At 58.5% G+C, this 17557-nt stretch overlaps 1 protein-coding gene across 2 annotated transcripts; it reads left to right on the forward strand.

Moving 5' to 3' along the window:
- Positions 1-3548: 3548 nt before the first annotated feature.
- LOC117654056 lies at positions 3549-16336 on the forward strand. Of its 2 annotated transcripts, none has more exons than XM_034400194.1 (3): positions 3549-3689; positions 13346-13422; positions 13519-16336. In XM_034400194.1, exons 1-3 carry the CDS (start codon positions 3657-3659, stop codon positions 14138-14140), a joined length of 732 nt encoding a protein of 243 aa, XP_034256085.1. In that variant the 5' UTR covers positions 3549-3656; the 3' UTR covers positions 14141-16336. The 2 variants fall into 2 exon arrangements, with proteins under 2 accessions (XP_034256085.1, XP_034256086.1); XM_034400195.1 differs by having other exon boundaries at positions 13522-16336.
- Positions 16337-17557: the final 1221 nt, after the last annotated feature.

Raw genomic sequence — 17557 nt, forward strand, 5'->3', positions numbered from 1 at the left:
CGACAACTCTACTTGAGTGACTAAGCCCCCCCGAGGGTCCGGGGTTATCCCCATCCTCGGAATACCCACGTGTAAGGGGACCTTCGTGCTCGCCTTCGGGCCGCGCTCGGCGAGGGGGACTTCGGGCGCGCTCGGAAGGGGACCTGCGCCGCGCCGATTTGTGGTCCCCTAACCGTTCCTGCCGTACCTGCTGGACTTCCCCCAGGTCACCTCCCAGGATGAATCAAACCCGATTTGTTTGGTGCCGTCGGTGTTCCGAAAACCGTAAACTGTCGAGTTATTTGGTTATTTACGCGAGGGAGAGCAGAGATCCGTCGCGATAGGCCGGCCGGCGACGCTCCACTGTAATCCATCCCGGCCGGCCGCCGTCTCTCTCGCACCCCCTGCGAAGCGCTCCGTGAGTGGGAGAGAGACAGAGCGACGAAGGCACTGTTCGGCATGAGCCTGCCGGCGGTGTCGCTCGACAAAGTGTTGAAATCCCACTTCGCTCCGCGCCGCTCCGGGCGAAAGAGTTCCGGCAGCGTCTTTACGGTGTGGCGCGGGGCATGCATCACGCAGACGCAGGCCAGCGGGCCGTTGTGACTTAGGGACTCGCCGCCAGCGGCACGCCAGCGGCACGGCATCCGATAAGGACTCCCGAATCTGGATTTATGTGAAATCGGCGCTCCGAGCGGAGTGGACGAGCTGGATGGAGTTACGAGAGAAACACAGTGTGCGTGCGGTTCGCTGTGTTCGACTGCTTGACACTGCGTCCAGGACTCGACTTTCCATTTCGATTTTAAAATGGTGAAAAAAGAGCAAGGCGACGGCGCGGCGCGTGACGAGTAAAAAAGGAAGGGGAACGGGCAGGTCGATCGGGCATCGAATTCCCTCTCTGCTCTTCCCGCGCTCGACTCGGGAGGCTCCGTAATTGAACGTCAGCACTACCGCCATATGTCACACTGGGGGTGCCGGCAATGCAGGCGATGCAGGTCGGACCAATTTCGGTTTCGAACTCACGGAGCATCCGCCCCCTCCCCGCGCCGCGCCACGCCGCGCCTCGCGGGGCTCGCGTAGCGGAGCGCGGAGCGTGGCAGAGCATGCCTCGCACTGTCATTCCCCCATGAAATACTCCTTTCTACTGCTCTCTAAGTGAATAACGTTCCGGCGCGCTGAAATGAATGGCGTTGCGCTGCGCCCCGCGTGCCGCCCCGCGTGCCGCCCCGGCCGACGGCCAGAGTCCAGAGCGGCCGGCGATGGCTTCTTGGACCGCCACGCTGCCCCACGCCGCGGCACGCCGCCTGCTCGCTGGCGGTGCAGTGGCCCCAACGGCCCAGTCCAGTGGCATGGGCATGGCGCGCATGGCCCCAGTGGCATGAGTCCAAACGCAAATGTCAATGGGCCCGCGCTGCTCCGCTGCCCGCCGTTCGCCGCGCTGCCCCGCCCTGCCCCGCCGCCCCGTCGGCCTGCCCGTAGTATTCATTGACAAGACACCGGGCGGCGTGCGTGGAAAAAGCGCGGGCTGAAACATTCACTGCACCAGTGAATGTTGACAAGCGCGCCGTTTCGAGGCGGACAGGGTAGGCCGCGGGGTACTTCATGAGGGGTACTTGGTGGAACGTACCGCCCTGGAGGACGCCGTCAACGGGACCCTCGCGCCGCGAGTCGAGTCCGCCGAGTCCTCGGCTGGGGTGAATGGAGGGACGGAAATGAGGCTGCTGATTGGTCGCGAGAAGCGCAGCGCCGCGCGGAGTGCGGTCGACGGCGGCGGTCGATAACCAAACTGTCCACACCACTCCACTCTGGGTCCAGCCGGGAGCCGGGTCCAGCCCAGGGCCGAGGGCAGTATATTTTAGACCGCCGCTCTCCCTTCTCTCTCCCTCTCTCTCCCCTGGCCCCGTCGGAAAGAGTGGAGATAAGGGGTGATCAGGTATTCATCGCCACGGCGAGAGCATAAGTCACCACACTGCGCGCTCTGCGCCTTTTCGGCCGACGCGCACTTTCCCAAAACACACCAAATCACGTACGTGGCCGTCGTCGACCCACATACGACGCGTCATGGCACACGCCGCCGTGACGAGCGTGTGTGTGTGTGTGTGTGTTTACACACACACGCGCGCGCGCGCACTCATCCACGTGGGCAAACAGCCCCGCGTTCTCGGCACGCGCGCTATCGCCGCGCAGCAGTGCCCCGCGCTTCGCTGTGCGTCGCCGTGCGTCGCCGTGCTTGGCTCCGCGGCGGGTCATCCTGATTTACGACAATAAGCGGAAACTGTTTCGGGAACCGCCAAGGAGGAGGGCAGGGTGCCCGTCGACGACGAAGCCTTATCCGACCCGCACGGCCCGGCCCGGCCGCCGCTTCATCGTGCTAAACAGCCCGCATACTGTATCGGCGCGGTGACATTTCACTCCGAGTGGAGACTGCGGTGGCTTGCCGTGCGTGTGTGTGTTTTGCTCCCCCCCCCCTTTCCCGAATCGAAGCGACGCCGTGCGGTGCGCGGCTCATCAATTAACGACTAAACGACGCGAGGCTAATTCTCCTGCCGGGGGCGCTGCCGCCCTTCTCTCATGCCGCCGCTGCCGCTGCCCCGACCAGCTCCTCACTCCCTCTCGCACTCATGCGGCGTTCCTAGGGGTGCGATAGAGACAGAGTGTTCGTGCTCCAGGCCCACCGCACTTGATCCGCGGCGTGTTAATTGGAGGCGTCTGACGGGCTGCTGCTTGCGCAAGACGCGGAGACACGCCGCGGGGCTCGGCGCCCAGGGCCAGCACCTCCCCGTTGACCGCCATGCCGCCACCACGGCCGCCACCACGGCCGCCAGGGCCGCCACCACCGCGGCCGGCGTGGCAAAGAGCGCCGCCCCGGGTGGTCCGAGGAGAGCATAAGAATGGCCGTGAATTGCCCCTTCTCTTTCCACTCATCCCGGCGGTCTGTGAGTGTGCGTGTCTGTGTGTGTGTCGAGTAAAGGAGACAGGGAAGGAGCCGGCGGCCCGCGCTGCCGCCGTGAGGCTATGAGACTGGCGGCGCTACAGGAATCCCCAGCTTCTATTAGAAATGCATCGACACGTCAAGCAGAGGCCGATCCCGGCCGATTCATATGAGAAACTCCGCGTTCCATCATTTGGAAAACTAACGAAGTCCACCGGCGGGCCTGGTGTCTACGCGCGCTGCGCGGCGCGGCGGCGTGGTCCCACTCCGGCTGTATTTATGATTGTTTCCCCGGCCAGCTAGAGTCCTGGCTAGAGTCCCGGCACGGCACGGCACGGCACGGCCACTCCGGCGATGATTTAGGAAGTCCGTAAACCCTTTCAGTGGCGAGGCGCGGCGTTTCGCGTGTCTCTTCGACGCCGTCCCGTGCAGACCCTGGTTGACGACCGCGTGGGCCGCCGCCAGTGCCGCGAGGTCTGCGAGGGAGAAAGCACCAGGAAACTGCAGCAACGAGCCTCTGTCCTGAACCAAGACCTCCTCTGCCTTGCAGGTGATGGCGCAGAGGCCCGAGTGTCGCCGACGTCGCCGAGCGCACCGATCCGCGCGCCCCTGATGACGGGGGTGGCACCCCGCCGGGCCGCCTCCGCCCCCGCCGGCCCCGCCCCCTCCAGGGCCTCCAGGGGCCTGCCCACGGCGAAGAGCCCCGCCAGGGCCGAGGCCAAGGCCTGCCGACACGGGAACGGAGACTATGCGCATTGCTAGCGCCAGCATCCTTATTGCGGTAAGTGTTGAGTGTTGCAGCAGGCGCCCTGGTGACGCCCTGGTGACGCCCTGGTGACCTCTTGGTGCTGGTTATGTCACGGACTTGGCCACTGCGGGGTTGCGGCCGCCAAGCCGCCCCACTTCAGAGAAGTGTTTTCCAGACGCTGCGGTCCGCGCGTCCGCGACCACCGATGGGCCGAGCCGCCAGCGGCCGCCAGTAGGCCAGTGGCCAGTGCTCCGTCGCCCTGTCTCTCTCGCACCACCACGGGACGCCCCAAGAGTGCGCCAGAGACAGCGGCTGCTCGGAATCGGCCTGCAGGGCGGCCACGGCCCCCTATCGCTCCGACTCATCGGATATTCCGATTCAGGCTGATTTGGTCGTTTGGTTCGTTGTTGCATCGTGAGAGCCGCGCGCCCGATTTCGATCTCGTTCCGATCTTGCTCCCATCTCGCGTTCGGTGTTCGGCCGCCGCGTCGGGCCGACCGGAAAGAAAGCACATAAATCCACCGCACTGAAAAAACATGGTGGCCGTCGTGCGAAATGGGACGTTTGATAACGCGCAGTGCGCGGGAGGGGGCGACGTTCCTGTCGTGGTGGGGCGTGGCGGGGCAGGATGTGTGTCTGCTCCGCCAACAGGTGCTTGCCGCTTGCTGCACGCGCGGACTGTGCTTGTGCTGCGCAAGCTGCGCAGTGCCGCCACGCCACCACCCCCTTCAGGGTCTCCCCGGCCAGCTGCCGCCAAGCGCCCGGAAGGCAGGCAGCCCATTCGACGGCCGTGGTGGCGCGTGGCGCGGGTTGCCGGCCGCGCGGGGGCGCCGGGCACACCCGAGGCACAGCGCAGAGAAATCCATTGCAGCTCGGGACGGAATCCGACGGCCAGCTCATTCCGACTCCAGGCAGTACTTTCGCAGATCGGTCTCTCTCGCACTCATAGGGCACCCCGCATCAGCATGCGTGGCCGCGTCGTTGGTCCTCGCCTCCTCGCGGTGCGAGAGAGAGGGAAGGCCGAGCGGGGCGGCGAGTTGGCGCTGCAGCCACCGTCCTCGAGTCCTCGCCAATGCAGTGACAGACACCCGCTGGCGCTCTGGTTATACGGTCCTGGTCTAGTCCACTTCGACGAGTGAAAGCGTCGCGTTGAAGGTGTCGTTGGCGCACTGGGTGAAGGAGCGTAGCGGCGCCGGGCCGTCTTTACCGCTCCGTGGCGGCGATGGCGGTGACGGCCCGAGTTCGAGAGAGTCGCACAGGGTGCGGGGCGCCACCGCGACCGCGCCGCGGCGGGGAGAGGGCCAGAGGCAGCCAGAGGGCCCGCCTCGGCCCTCGGCGTTGTTTGTTTTGTTCGCGCGCCGCTCTGTGACCGGTCGGCCGGTCGGCGGTCCCCAGACACCGGTTCGAGACGGGTGTTTCCGAGAGGGCCAGAGGCCGAAGGGCCCAGGGGCCTAACGCCCCGTCAATCACCCGCCCCGCCCAGCGCCCCGGCCGGCCCGCGGAGCCCTGCGCGTCAGGCCGTGCCGTGGAGGCCCTCTCGGCCCACCTCCACGACGGGGCCACCGCCGGAGCCTCGCCCGCTCGCCGGACCTGCCCCGCTGCACCTGAGGGCGTCCGTCGGCCCTTCGGCCCTGCGGCTCGGCATTCGGTCCGAGGGCTCTACCCGCGCCCCGCCACGCCGCGGCCACGCCGTGAACGCCGTGAACGCCCTGATCCTCGTGGCGGGTCGTACTGGTGGCGGCAGCGCGGCAGCGCGCCGTCGTGTGGGGCCAGCAGGAGTCCATTCACGCCGGTCCGCCCGACTGTCCGCCCGTTTGTCTGTTCGTCTGACACTGAGCCCTGCGATATACTTGCGCATTTGCGGATTGCCGCGATTTGGGAGGCAGACAGCGCGTGCGGCGGGAGGGGTTGGAGAACGCCCCCCTCCCCTCCCCTCCCCGCGCGGTCGTGCGCTCTCAGTGGACGTTTCGTGTCCCTCTGTATTTGTGGTCGATGTCTCGTGGCGTCGTGGAGGGCCGGGCAGTGGACCTCATATCTCCCCCTGTCCCCGTCCTCGTGACCGGCGGACGTCCCGACGTACTCGACGAGGTGGCCGGTCCGCCTGGTGCGCTTACACGGTATTGAATGGCTTCAGTCTCGGGGGACATCTCTGTCGGACACGGGGGGACCAATTAAGCCCCATTGAAAAGCGAAGAAAAAGCGAGAGCGAGAGCCGTGTCGCCGTGCCGGGGGACACGCAGGGCACCGGGACGCAGTCGACGCAGTCCCTGGGGAGACTCGGCCTGTCGCAACAATTTGTATCCCGCTCTTTAGCCGACGCTCGATTAATCAGGACGTGAAGTCCGTCTAGCGCGTCAGACTGCAGCGCGTAGTTTGCGGTAGTTGGTCCCCGCTGGCTTCAAGTTTACGTCCACGTAAAAGGCGCGGTGCTACGCGGTGCTACGCAGTGCCAGTGCGGTGGCCTGCCTCAGCCACGCCCGGCCCCTTGTTCGCCGTTCGTCGTTCGGCAGCGAGATTTACAGGCATGCGTCTAGTCGTCCAGTCCGCGTGGATTTGGTGCCGTGCCGGCCTGCCTGTCGAGCTGCAGGACTACCGGTTCAGTCTGCGGCCGCTCCCAGGACGCCCAGGACGCCGGGACAAGTGTTTTGACGCGTGTGCCGGCCTGTGTGGCGTGAGGTGAAACAGCTAAAAACACCCTCGGGAAAAAAAATTACAAAGTCGCACCCCTTGGTACTCGAAGCAGGGGCGACGTCGCAAGCAGGGGAAACGCCCTAGCCCTCTCTCTCTTTCTCTCTGACTTTGTCGAGAAGCGGGAGAAAGTCCACGCCGCCCGTTCCCCCCCGAATCGGCAACGCGACGGGCCACCGCCCCGCGCCCCGTGCTCACGCCGTCCTCCACAGTTGAGGTTTCCGCGCCCGGCGCGCCGCCACCGTGCAGCGTTCCGTCGCTCTGTCTCTCTCGCACTCACGGGCCTTTTCCGCGGAGGTGCGAGGGAGACGCGGACAGTCTGCAGGGGGCGCCGCCAAGCGGGGGCGTGTGAGGGGCCTGATTAATGGATTCACTCGGCTTGCGAAGGATGTCCGAAGGATGGCAGCCCCGCACCGCGGTGCCAAGACCATGCCAAGACGGCGAGACGGCTCGGCACGCCAGCCAGCCCAGCCAGGCCTTGCAGCCTTGCAAGGGTTTCTCTGGAAGATAGCGGGCCGGTCAAAGAGTTATGGGATGCGCTCCCTGGCCGGTGGCGCGGCGTGGCGCGGTGTGGCGTTTGCACATAAAGATGAGCAGGCAACGTACGTACGCAATGCGTGTCCGATCCGCCATCCGTTTGGTCGCTCGCGGGGAACGGAACGGAACGGCACCCGTCGCGGCCGCCATGCAGCACCAGTTTCCTTATTTGGGAACATTTTTCAATTTTTCAATTTTGTTTCGTGGCTGCGGCACGGCGTGCGGTGCGCGTTCGCCATGCGCAGGGTCGGGAAATAATATGAAGTTGTTGGCATGCGCGATGCCGGCGTGGCCTGGCGTGGCGGTAACTTGAGATCCCTGTCAAGGGCCCATCGCCCATCACTCGCGCAGTAACGCAGTAACGCGCGCTGATGCCTCCTCGACTGCCCCGCGAGGTGCGCGGCCCGCCTGCCCGCCGATTATTGCTTTCGTCGCTCTGTCTCTCTCCCCTTCGAGGGGCGTACCGCACGGGTGCGAGTGAGACAGAGCGACGAAGCCTGACGGAGACGGCCTGGACGGCCATGGCGCGCTGCAGGCAGATTGAGTCGCCGGATTCTGGATGCCGGATTCCGCGGCCCTGCCGCCACGCCGCCGGGGCCGCGCTTCGACGTGCATGCCTAGTCGGCCGCGGCCGCGCCGCGCTGCGCCGTATCGCCCGCCCGATCAGAACGACCGCGGGGAGACGGCCAGGATGGCCTGGACGCCTTGGACGGCCAGGACCAGGGAAAGAAACGCCAGTCATTTGTTTCTCACGAAACATCTGATGCGCGGGCCGCCGCGCCGACGACGCGACCAGTAGTCTCATTCCGAGCTGCGCTTCGCTCTCCGCCTCTCTCGCACCCCCGAGGGGCCGCCCCGCCACGCCCCGCTACGCCCCGCGAGTGCGAGAGAGACAGCCGCTGTTCGGGCGCGGTCGGCTCCAGGAAGCGCCCCGTTCAATATTTCCCGCCGGCTCTGCTCGTTTTGGAAATTGTCATTTTTGTTTGTCAGGCATTTCAGAGCGCCGTGCTTCATAACGATGCGTCGGCCGAGCGGACGTCATCTTGCGTAATGGAGCAGCTTGTGTTGAAAACGGTTGAAAATTGTTTTAAAAAATGGCTTTCCATGACGCCGCGCCGGCGCGTCGCGACAGGGAGACAAACGGGCAGGCGGCGGTAGGCAACCGGGCGGGGCGGGGCCGGGCGGGGCGGGGCCGGGCGGGGCGGGGCAGGGCGCAGCGGGCTTGTTGCATTAGAGACATTCCATGCCGGTTCGGCCAGGGCCTGAAGGTGACCATTGACGATTTCCGCGCCGCTTTGGCATTTTTTTGTACTCGTCGAGATAGGGCGATTGCCAAATTTTTAGGTCCCTAAGTCCATTTTTGCGCCCAGGGTGGCAATTTTTAGATTTCTCTGAACATTCTTTAGTGGTTTTGTTGAAATTGCGCTTCGAAGTCCCTTTCTTGGCTCTCCACGGCACAATTTCAACGCTAGCTCAATGATTTTGTGCTTAAAAGATGCGTATTGAATAGAGGAAGAGACTCCAGTGGTCAAATTCTACTTTTGAAGTCATCTTCGTGGTGATCCAAGTGATTTTGCAAATTAAAAACATGTAAAAATGAGGTAATTTTTGCTAACTTTGGCGAGGGATCTTTCGATGACCGACATCGAAATTTGAACTTTTTCTAGCGGATTCTTGAAGGTCTCGAGGAGATCTTTCGAGTTCCGGTGCCAGAAAGTATGGGACCGGCCCTAGTTTAGCCGCTACACCGCTCCAAAGTTTCGAAAAATCCCAAATTTGCACTAAATGGTGCAAGGAGTGGGCTTTCGCTTGCAGGCCCACGGCAATTGCCATGCGAGTCCCAGGCCATCTCGGCCCGACTAAAACTGACCCCTGCAATAACTTCTACTTGATCCCAAGCCCCAGGGTCACTCACCGGCTCGGGGGTAAAGGGGAGGGGAGGAAAGAATACAGTGAATTTTCACAAAATTATGCCCCAAGCTTATATGTCGTCCTAGCCCCGCATCAGTGGTGATTATGGACCTCAGGCCCAGTGTGTTTGACAATACTTGATTCCGCCTCCCGCAACTCCCCCCTCGGGAGAAGCGGGTGCTCTACAGGCGTTCGCTCACATTTGTCCGCGGGGAGCGCCTGCGATTAAGTAGAGCAGGCAGCCCCTGCAGCACGCGTGCCGTTTGGTGGCCTACCTTACAGGCGCTTCGGCCCTGGACCACAGGCCCTTGTACACTTTCTTCGGCCCCCTCTGCTGGAAGCGTCGTCTCAAAACATAACCGCAGTAAAATGGGATTGGAATTTTCAAAGAAAAAGCAAGTTCACCGAAAATGTTGCTCATTGTATTTAGGTCTTTGCAAATTGTTTACCGTGGTTTTAATGACTTCTTCCTTAGCTTGGCTATGTTTTTGATCCTTGAAATTCCGCCCTTGCCAATTGAATACTCTGATGAGGCTTCCTTTGATACTGGGACTGTTCCCAGGACGTTTGGACTGGGTGGCACATGGCCGCTTCAGTCTTCATTCCAGGTAAACTTTGTTGCTGAGAGAGGTGGGTAGAGCAGCATCAGGTCAGCTTCTTGCTCTTGCATGTCAATGTCTGTGATGAGATCCACATAGGTTTTTTCTCGCTACTATTACGGCCTCAAAATTATTAATTTCGAAAGTCAGTGGCCTACTGGTTTCGCAGATCTCATGGATGCGGAAAAAGCGTGTGTCAGAGCTTACGCTTTTGCAGCCACCTGTCGTTTCTAAATGAAGAAAAAAGATACAGAGATTGAAAAGAAAATGACTGTCATTTTAAACATATCAGATAGGGAGGAAAAATGATTTAGAAACGACAGGTGGCTGCAAAAGCGTAAGCTCTGACACACGCTTTTTCCGCATCCATGAGATCTGCGAAACCAGTAGGCCACTGACTTTCGAAATTAATAATTTTGAGGCCGTAATAGTAGCGAGAAAAAACCTATGTGGATCTCATCACAGACATTGACATGCAAGAGCAAGAAGCTGACCTGATGCTGCTCTACCCACCTCTCTCAGCAACAAAGTTTACCTGGAATGAAGACTGAAGCGGCCATGTGCCACCCAGTCCAAACGTCCTGGGAACAGTCCCAGTATCAAAGGAAGCCTCATCAGAGTATTCAATTGGCAAGGGCGGAATTTCAAGGATCAAAAACATAGCCAAGCTAAGGAAGAAGTCATTAAAACCACGGTAAACAATTTGCAAAGACCTAAATACAATGAGCAACATTTTCGGTGAACTTGCTTTTTCTTTGAAAATTCCAATCCCATTTTACTGCGGTTATGTTTTGAGACGACGCTTCCAGCAGAGGGGGCCGAAGAAAGTGTACAAGGGCCTGTGGTCCAGGGCCGAAGCGCCTGTAAGGTAGGCCACCAAACGGCACGCGTGCTGCAGGGGCTGCCTGCTCTACTTAATCGCAGGCGCTCCCCGCGGACAAATGTGAGCGAACGCCTGTAGAGCACCCGCTTCTCCCGAGGGGGGAGTTGCGGGAGGCGGAATCAAGTATTGTCAAACACACTGGGCCTGAGGTCCATAATCACCACTGATGCGGGGCTAGGACGACATATAAGCTTGGGGCATAATTTTGTGAAAATTCACTGTATTCTTTCCTCCCCTCCCCTTTACCCCCGAGCCGGTGAGTGACCCTGGGGCTTGGGATCAAGTAGAAGTTATTGCAGGGGTCAGTTTTAGTCGGGCCGAGATGGCCTGGGACTCGCATGGCAATTGCCGTGGGCCTGCAAGCGAAAGCCCACTCCTTGCACCATTTAGTGCAAATTTGGGATTTTTCGAAACTTTGGAGCGGTGTAGCGGCTAAACTAGGGCCGGTCCCATACTTTCTGGCACCGGAACTCGAAAGATCTCCTCGAGACCTTCAAGAATCCGCTAGAAAAAGTTCAAATTTCGATGTCGGTCATCGAAAGATCCCTCGCCAAAGTTAGCAAAAATTACCTCATTTTTACATGTTTTTAATTTGCAAAATCACTTGGATCACCACGAAGATGACTTCAAAAGTAGAATTTGACCACTGGAGTCTCTTCCTCTATTCAATACGCATCTTTTAAGCACAAAATCATTGAGCTAGCGTTGAAATTGTGCCGTGGAGAGCCAAGAAAGGGACTTCGAAGCGCAATTTCAACAAAACCACTAAAGAATGTTCAGAGAAATCTAAAAATTGCCACCCTGGGCGCAAAAATGGACTTAGGGACCTAAAAATTTGGCAATCGCCCTATCTCGACGAGTACAAAAAAATGCCAAAGCGGCACGGAAATCGTCAATGGTCACCTTCAGGCCCTGGCCGAACCGGCATGGAATGTCTCATTACTTATTCATCTGCAAAGCCAGCCTCTTCTCTCCTCCCCACCTCGTGAACCTGCCGTGCATTCCTGCGACGTGACCGGGGGCTCAAGGGAATGACGCGCCCTGACTCACGGCATTTAGCAACTCTAAGTACTGAGGTGGGGTGCGATGCGTCTCTTCTCTCCTTTTATTTTTTTATTTTTGTTGTGTTCCGTCTCGCTTGCGCTGCACGCGCGGCACGCGTGTCTCTCCTTTCGCCGTTTTCTGCCGGATTAATTCACGACGCGTCGCTGCGTTGCACTGTGGCGCATTGTGGCGAGTGGCGGTGGGTGTCCTCGTCGTCGTGGACGTCCGCGTCAAAGCGCTTCCCTCTGAAAAAGAGCCCGGCGGTGCGGCGACGGGGAAGCGTTTTGGCACGGCTCGTTTCAATCCTATTGGAGGCAATGGATCGCCTCGCTGTGGCCTTCCCCCGCTACACCCTCCGGCCGTCGTCGACGTCGGTCGACGGGCTGCGCTCACCTGGCGGCCCGGCGGTCTGGCGGTATTTAACCGGGAGGGCCAGCCGATGAACGCGACAGATAGCGACATGAGCCTACAACAGTCTCATTGTGAGGCTCCATCCATCAGGCGGGCGGGGCGCGGGGCGCGGGGCGGGGCGGTGCGGAGCGGAGCGGGGCGCAGGGGAGCGGAGCACCGCGGTGACGGACGGAGTTACACACTTTCCAAAAGGAGGAAACTCGAAACCGCGCGCTGCTCTGGGCGGGGCGCGACCCGGCCGTGTCGTGTGTGACTGGAGCGGGTGGAGATGGGCCTGGGGCCTGGGGCTGGGGCCTGGGGCCTGGGGCCTGGGGCCTGGGGCCTGGGGCCTGGGGCCTGGGGCCTGGGGCCTGGGGCCTGGGGCGCTGGGGCCTGGGGCCTGGGGCCTGGGGCCTGGGGCCTGGGGCCTGGGGCCTGGGGCCTGGGGCCTGGGGCCTGGGGCCTGGGGCCTGGGGCCTGGGGCCTGGGGCCTGGGGCCTGGGGCCTGGGGCCTGGGGGCGGGCCCTGACGCGGACGCCTCGAACGCTACCTCGTCCGCCGGGGTCAGGATATGGCAGCGGTTCCCAACCGTGGGGTCGCGACCCCAAAGGGGGTCGCGAAAAAATTTTGAGGGGTCGCGGCGAGGTGGTTGGGGTCGCCTGGGGTCGCGGCTGTTTCCCGGCTGGCAGAATTGTTCAAAACGGTCGAAAATGCCTTTGAAAACTCGTGTTTTAGGCCGACTTTAAGCAGCAACTGCGTCTGATCCGAGGCGGTATTTCGTTCTCCCTCAACGGGCATTTGTTCTTTGGACCTTCCTTTAGCATGCCTTTGTTACGGAGTGTGATTATCTGCCTTAGTTTGGGAGCAGTATTGTCTCAAAGTGGATCAAAATGGCATTCAAAGGCATTTTTTACTGTTTTCATCAACTTTGAGACAATACTGCTCCCAAACTAAGGCAGATAATCACACTCCGTAACAAAGGCATGCTAAAGGAAGGTCCAAAGACCAAATGCCCGTTGAGGGAGGACGAAATACCGCCTCGGATCAAACGCAGTGGCTGCTTAAAGTCAGCCCAAAACACGATTTTTAAAAGACATTTGTGGCCGTTTTGATCAACTTTGCGGCAATACTGCTCCCAAAATAAGGTGGATTATCGCCCTTTGTATCAAAGGCATGCTAAAGGAGGGGTCGCGTGGGGTCGCGAAATTTCTTCCTGGGGGTCGCGGAAATTTTTTGTTACAAATTTGGGGTCGCGAACCGAAAAAGGTTGGGAACCGCTGGGATATGGACTTCCCTGGGAAGTGGCGGCTTCGGTCCCTTCGGTCCCTTCGGTCAGCACCCTGAGCCCCCCTCGGACCTCCCGCACTCCGTGACGAAGGCGGCGGGCGGCGTCCAAACGATGATAAGCTCAGCATTTGGGGAAGGAAAGCAGTCGGCGTGACCGGGGGATCACGGAGAGCACCCACAGCACGCTCGTCCACGTCGCGTTGGGTCATGACTGGTCAGGACCGTACGTCAGGACAGGACGGCCTCCCACCCAGCGCGCAGCCCGCCGAGCCGGCCGAGCTGTGACAGAAGTGTTGTTGATCGCGCCGTTGTTCCGTCTCCATGTCTGACCCCTGTGTGTCCTGCTGCAGGTGCTCTGCCTGGCCGCCGAGGTTCGCGCGTTTGAGAGAGAGGGCAACGTGAGGCATTACCGGCACGCCGCTCGCAGGTGAGGTGACTTTTACTTGGAATTGACTTTGGATTACTTGCCGTTTCAAGCCCAGTGTGTCTTTTAAAGTTCCTTTTTCTTTTTCTTGTTGGTCAGCAGGCAGGACGAATTCTCGCCCGCCCGAATGCAGAAGATGCTGCGTCTCGAGGGGGGCGCGGAGGGCCGCCCCGTAGACTGCTGCCCGGCCGTCATGGAGGTGATAGAGCCCCGGAAAGGCATCAACCAGGACGGCCTGCTCGTCGACCTGTACGTCGGCAACAACCCCAACAACGAGACGCAGCGCTTCTTCGAGTACTCGTGCCGGCCCGACGTGCTGAACCGGCCGTGCCGCTTCGTGGCCAGCAAGCTGCGCAACCAGTCGCACTGCGCGCAGAAGCACGGCTACCAGTACGCCATCGTGCGGCATGACGCCGCACACGACGCGCACCGCGACGCGCAGGGCGCACCGGGCGCGCACCACCCCAACGGGCTGTTCCCGGGTGGCTCGGCCGGCTGGAAGCTGGACTACATTCGGCTGCGCTCGGGCTGCAGCTGCGAGGTGGTGCCCAAGAAGAACGACCGCAAGAAGGCGTCCGGCGCGGGCCGCGGCCGCTACAAGGGCCACGACGACAGCCGGGAGCTGTCGTCGCCGTCGTCGATGAACCTCGGCCTCGGCGCGCGGGTCAACCTGGACCACCTGGACCACCTGGACCACCTGGACGACGAGGACAACACCTGAGTCGGCCGAGGGGCGCGTTGAGTCCTTCCGCTGCGAGCCGCCAGGCTGGAACTGCTGCTCGAAGCGCTGCTTGTAGTGCTTGTAGGCGACGCGGTTCCAGTGGTCCCAGTCAGGCCCCGGGGTGCGCCAGTGCCGCCGCGAGTGTGCGCGTGTGCCAGTCGGCGCGGCTTGCCGAGCTTCGCCAGCCCCAGCTCCGCGCTCCGCCAAGCGAGCTTCATTCGCGTAGAATCACAGAAAACGCGCGGTCACGCAGAGCACTGCACTAGTAGTGTCTTGACGGGGCAGGCCCCGCCTAGGCCGCGTGGCCCCCTCGGCACTGTAGAAGCTGCTGTTATCGCCGCTTGTAGCCGCCACGGTGGCGGAGCGGAGGGCGCGTCAACCATTGTGGACATTCCCTCGACGCCGCCCCGCCACGCCCCGCCTCGCGCTCGAGCGGGCAGTGCCGCAGTTTGGCAGGAGAGACATTTGGAGACGCGACTCCGACGCGCGCGTCGTTCTCATCAGGCTAGTCAGGCATAAATTTCAAACATTCGTTTTTACTTAATGGGTGGCTGAAAAATACGAATACGTCAGTTGCTGAGACAAACGGCGGTAGTTATTATTTTTCCTTTCCTGTTTTAAGTGCAATTTTTGCTACCAATAGCAAAGGAATACCTTTAAAGTCATGATAGTCATTACCTGGCAGATCCTATCCAAAATCATTGTAAAGCCTCTGGCTGATAAAATATAAATGAATTGAAAATTGCATATTTTTAGGAAATTTTGCTCCCTACTTGGTGCCCATTCTATGTCATTATAGGTATTCTTTGTATTTTATTATTAAAAAAATTCTGTGCCATATTTATTCTTGCGATGAATCTATTCCATTTAGGTGCCGCTTAGATCTTGAATGCGGCTGAACTTTCAAAGTTCCTTTTATTATATAAATGTTATGCAGATAAGTGTCCCTCACTTTTAACCTGAAAACTTAAAATTTTAAATGTGAATGATTTTAAAATGAAAGATAGTATTTGTTCATTGTGGATCTCGTTACTAATGACAGTTTATTAGTCATTTACCTCAGAAAAATGAAATGATAGCTTTCAGTAAGCGATTACATTAAAATCAATAAATGTAAGCAGCCTAAGGGTGTACTAGTTCATGAACGATGCAGCAGTTTGCTTGTGATAAATTAAAAGCTGGGGACACTCTTAGAATGCTTGATTTATCTTAGTCTGGTGATCTTCAGAAAATATAATGTACTCATGCCTGTAGAACTATTTCAAATTTGAGTCATATGAGTCATCCAGCATCAACAATGGATCATTTGAAATTAAATTCTAGTTGCTTTCTTTGGTCTTAGATCAAAAGTTTTTATCTCTTTTGTGTAGATTTTTCTTCTATGATTTTTTTTTTAAAAAAAGATGAAACTAAATTGCATTCATATTTTTCCAAACCAACTTTTTGGTAAGGGAGTTTTCAGCCAGCAAATTTTTAAAACTATTCGCTGGGTCTTGCATTATTTCTGAAGTGTAATACTGTTAAGGCCATTTACTGTAAAAAGCTGTTAGTCATGCCATTGAAAGGCTCGAGGAAGAAGCATTTACAGGGGGTGCAAACGTGTTTCTGTGTACCAAGTAACATATTTCTTGGGTGTTGTAGGAGTCACACAGGAAGAAACATTTGACTGATGTTTGTGTGGCTACATAAAACTGGTAAAAATGTGAAGAGCAGATGTGAGAGGTAACCGAAGTGCCTCTTTGAAAATGTGAACCAAAAAGTAAATGTCTCAGGAATACCATGAATAGTTCTTTGTATGTCCCCCGTACTTACCACAAATCTGTGCAAATTTTGGTCTGTTCTTGTTGTTTTTTGTTTTTTTTAGGATTATTTAATTATTAAATTGCATATATATTTAAATATATTTATTGGCTTTTGTAACTGCGAAGAAAAAATTAAGAATGCTTTATTAAACATCCACTTGATGTGGTTTATTTTCAAGAAAGAGGCATGTAATTTTTTAAAATTTTGGCGTTTTGTTGGATAAGATTTGGTGCACCAACTAGTTTGCTGCATGTGTCATGTAATGAGTCACCCAGTGACAGTGAGCATTTGGTGAAAATGTTACAGTTGCTCACTGTTGCCCCCAACCTGAACAACGTGTACATAGCCTCCATACATCTGACAGTGACAATAAACCATTTGTAAATAGATAAAGGCGCCCATTTGCTTTTTCACCAGTTCCCGATCCTCCGCATCAAACGGATAAAACGCGGAACGCCAGCAAGCTGACCAGCTCCACGCCACCGCAACCAGGAGAACTATAAATGGCTTCAACACCCAACCTCGGTGTCAAATAAGTTGCCCACCTCGCAGGCGGGCGCTGGCGGTGCCGCTGGCCGCGGACCGCGCTGAGTCGCAGCGCACTGTTGCATTTGTTGCATCAGCCCCTTGCATTTCGAGATCCCCTGGGAATACAGACAACCTAGTCGAGTCCCCTAGAGATCCCTAGTCGTGTGTCGAAACACTCCCGGCCCCGCGTGTAGGGTGTATAGTGAGTCGGCTGTAAATCGCCGTCCCTGTTTACCTGCCTCGTTCGCCAAGTTGCCAACCAAACTCGTCATTTTCTACGAACCCCACCAAGGACCCAATCAGAGACGCGTGAGGGTCGACGCCGTTGCGTGTTTGGCAGCCGAAGTTCCTTTGTGTAGTGGTAGGTACCTGCTGCTGCTGCACTTCGAGCGAGGGGGAAACTTGTCTCTGTTGCTCGTCGCGCCCCGACAATGGGTGCGAGAGAGACAGTTGGGGAGGGAGAGGCAGGCGCCACCTGGACCAGGACGATGAGGCGTCAACGCGACACGCAAGTGACACGGTGGTGACTGACACACGTCAATATTTATGGTGGGGTGGGGTATTGTTCTGCCCTGCCCTGACTTCTCTGACCACTGAGTGAAAGCGTAAAGACTGCGCTTTTTTCTCGCTTTGTTTTCGCGCGCGCTGGGAGAAGAGGAATAGGGGGAGGGTGGGAATCAAGGACTCGTCCTTGGCCGCCTTCCTGGAAAAGAGAGTATTGTTGTGCTGCGAGTACATTACTTCATGTCATTAGCGCGATGAGTGTCAGGCGCGCAAAAATAAAGGTATGTAGCGTTTTCTTCGCTTCTTGGTTGGGGCGGGGCTGGGGCTGGGGGTGAGCAAGTCTCCGGGGAAGGGAGGGAGGGGCGCGGGGCTGGGGCAGAAGAGTGGGGAGCCGTCTTCGGCCCGCCGTCGCCGCGCTCGGCTCGGCGGTGCTCGGCCCGGGCGATCCGGATCCGGGCGGCCCGCCCCGCCAGCCTGCTGCCTGGACCCCGTCGAGGGTCAGTTGGAGTTTAGTTGGACTGGGACATCGTTGCGGAGCTTTAGTCGTTTGGCTGAGCTCGTCGAGGTCGGTCTCGTGGCCGT

This window comes from Thrips palmi, unplaced genomic scaffold, assembly GCF_012932325.1.
Source record: "Thrips palmi isolate BJ-2018 unplaced genomic scaffold, TpBJ-2018v1 HiC_scaffold_10, whole genome shotgun sequence".
Classification (NCBI taxonomy): Eukaryota; Metazoa; Arthropoda; class Insecta; order Thysanoptera; family Thripidae; genus Thrips; species Thrips palmi.

Coding starts and splice junctions, on each gene's coding strand:
- LOC117654056 (XM_034400194.1), top strand. CDS start 3,657: ATGCGCATTGCTAGCGCCAGCATCCTTATTGCG. Junction 3,690..13,345: donor GCGCCAGCATCCTTATTGCG/GTAAGTGTTGAG, acceptor GTCCTGCTGCAG/GTGCTCTGCCTGGCCGCCGA. Junction 13,423..13,518: donor TACCGGCACGCCGCTCGCAG/GTGAGGTGACTT, acceptor CTTGTTGGTCAG/CAGGCAGGACGAATTCTCGC.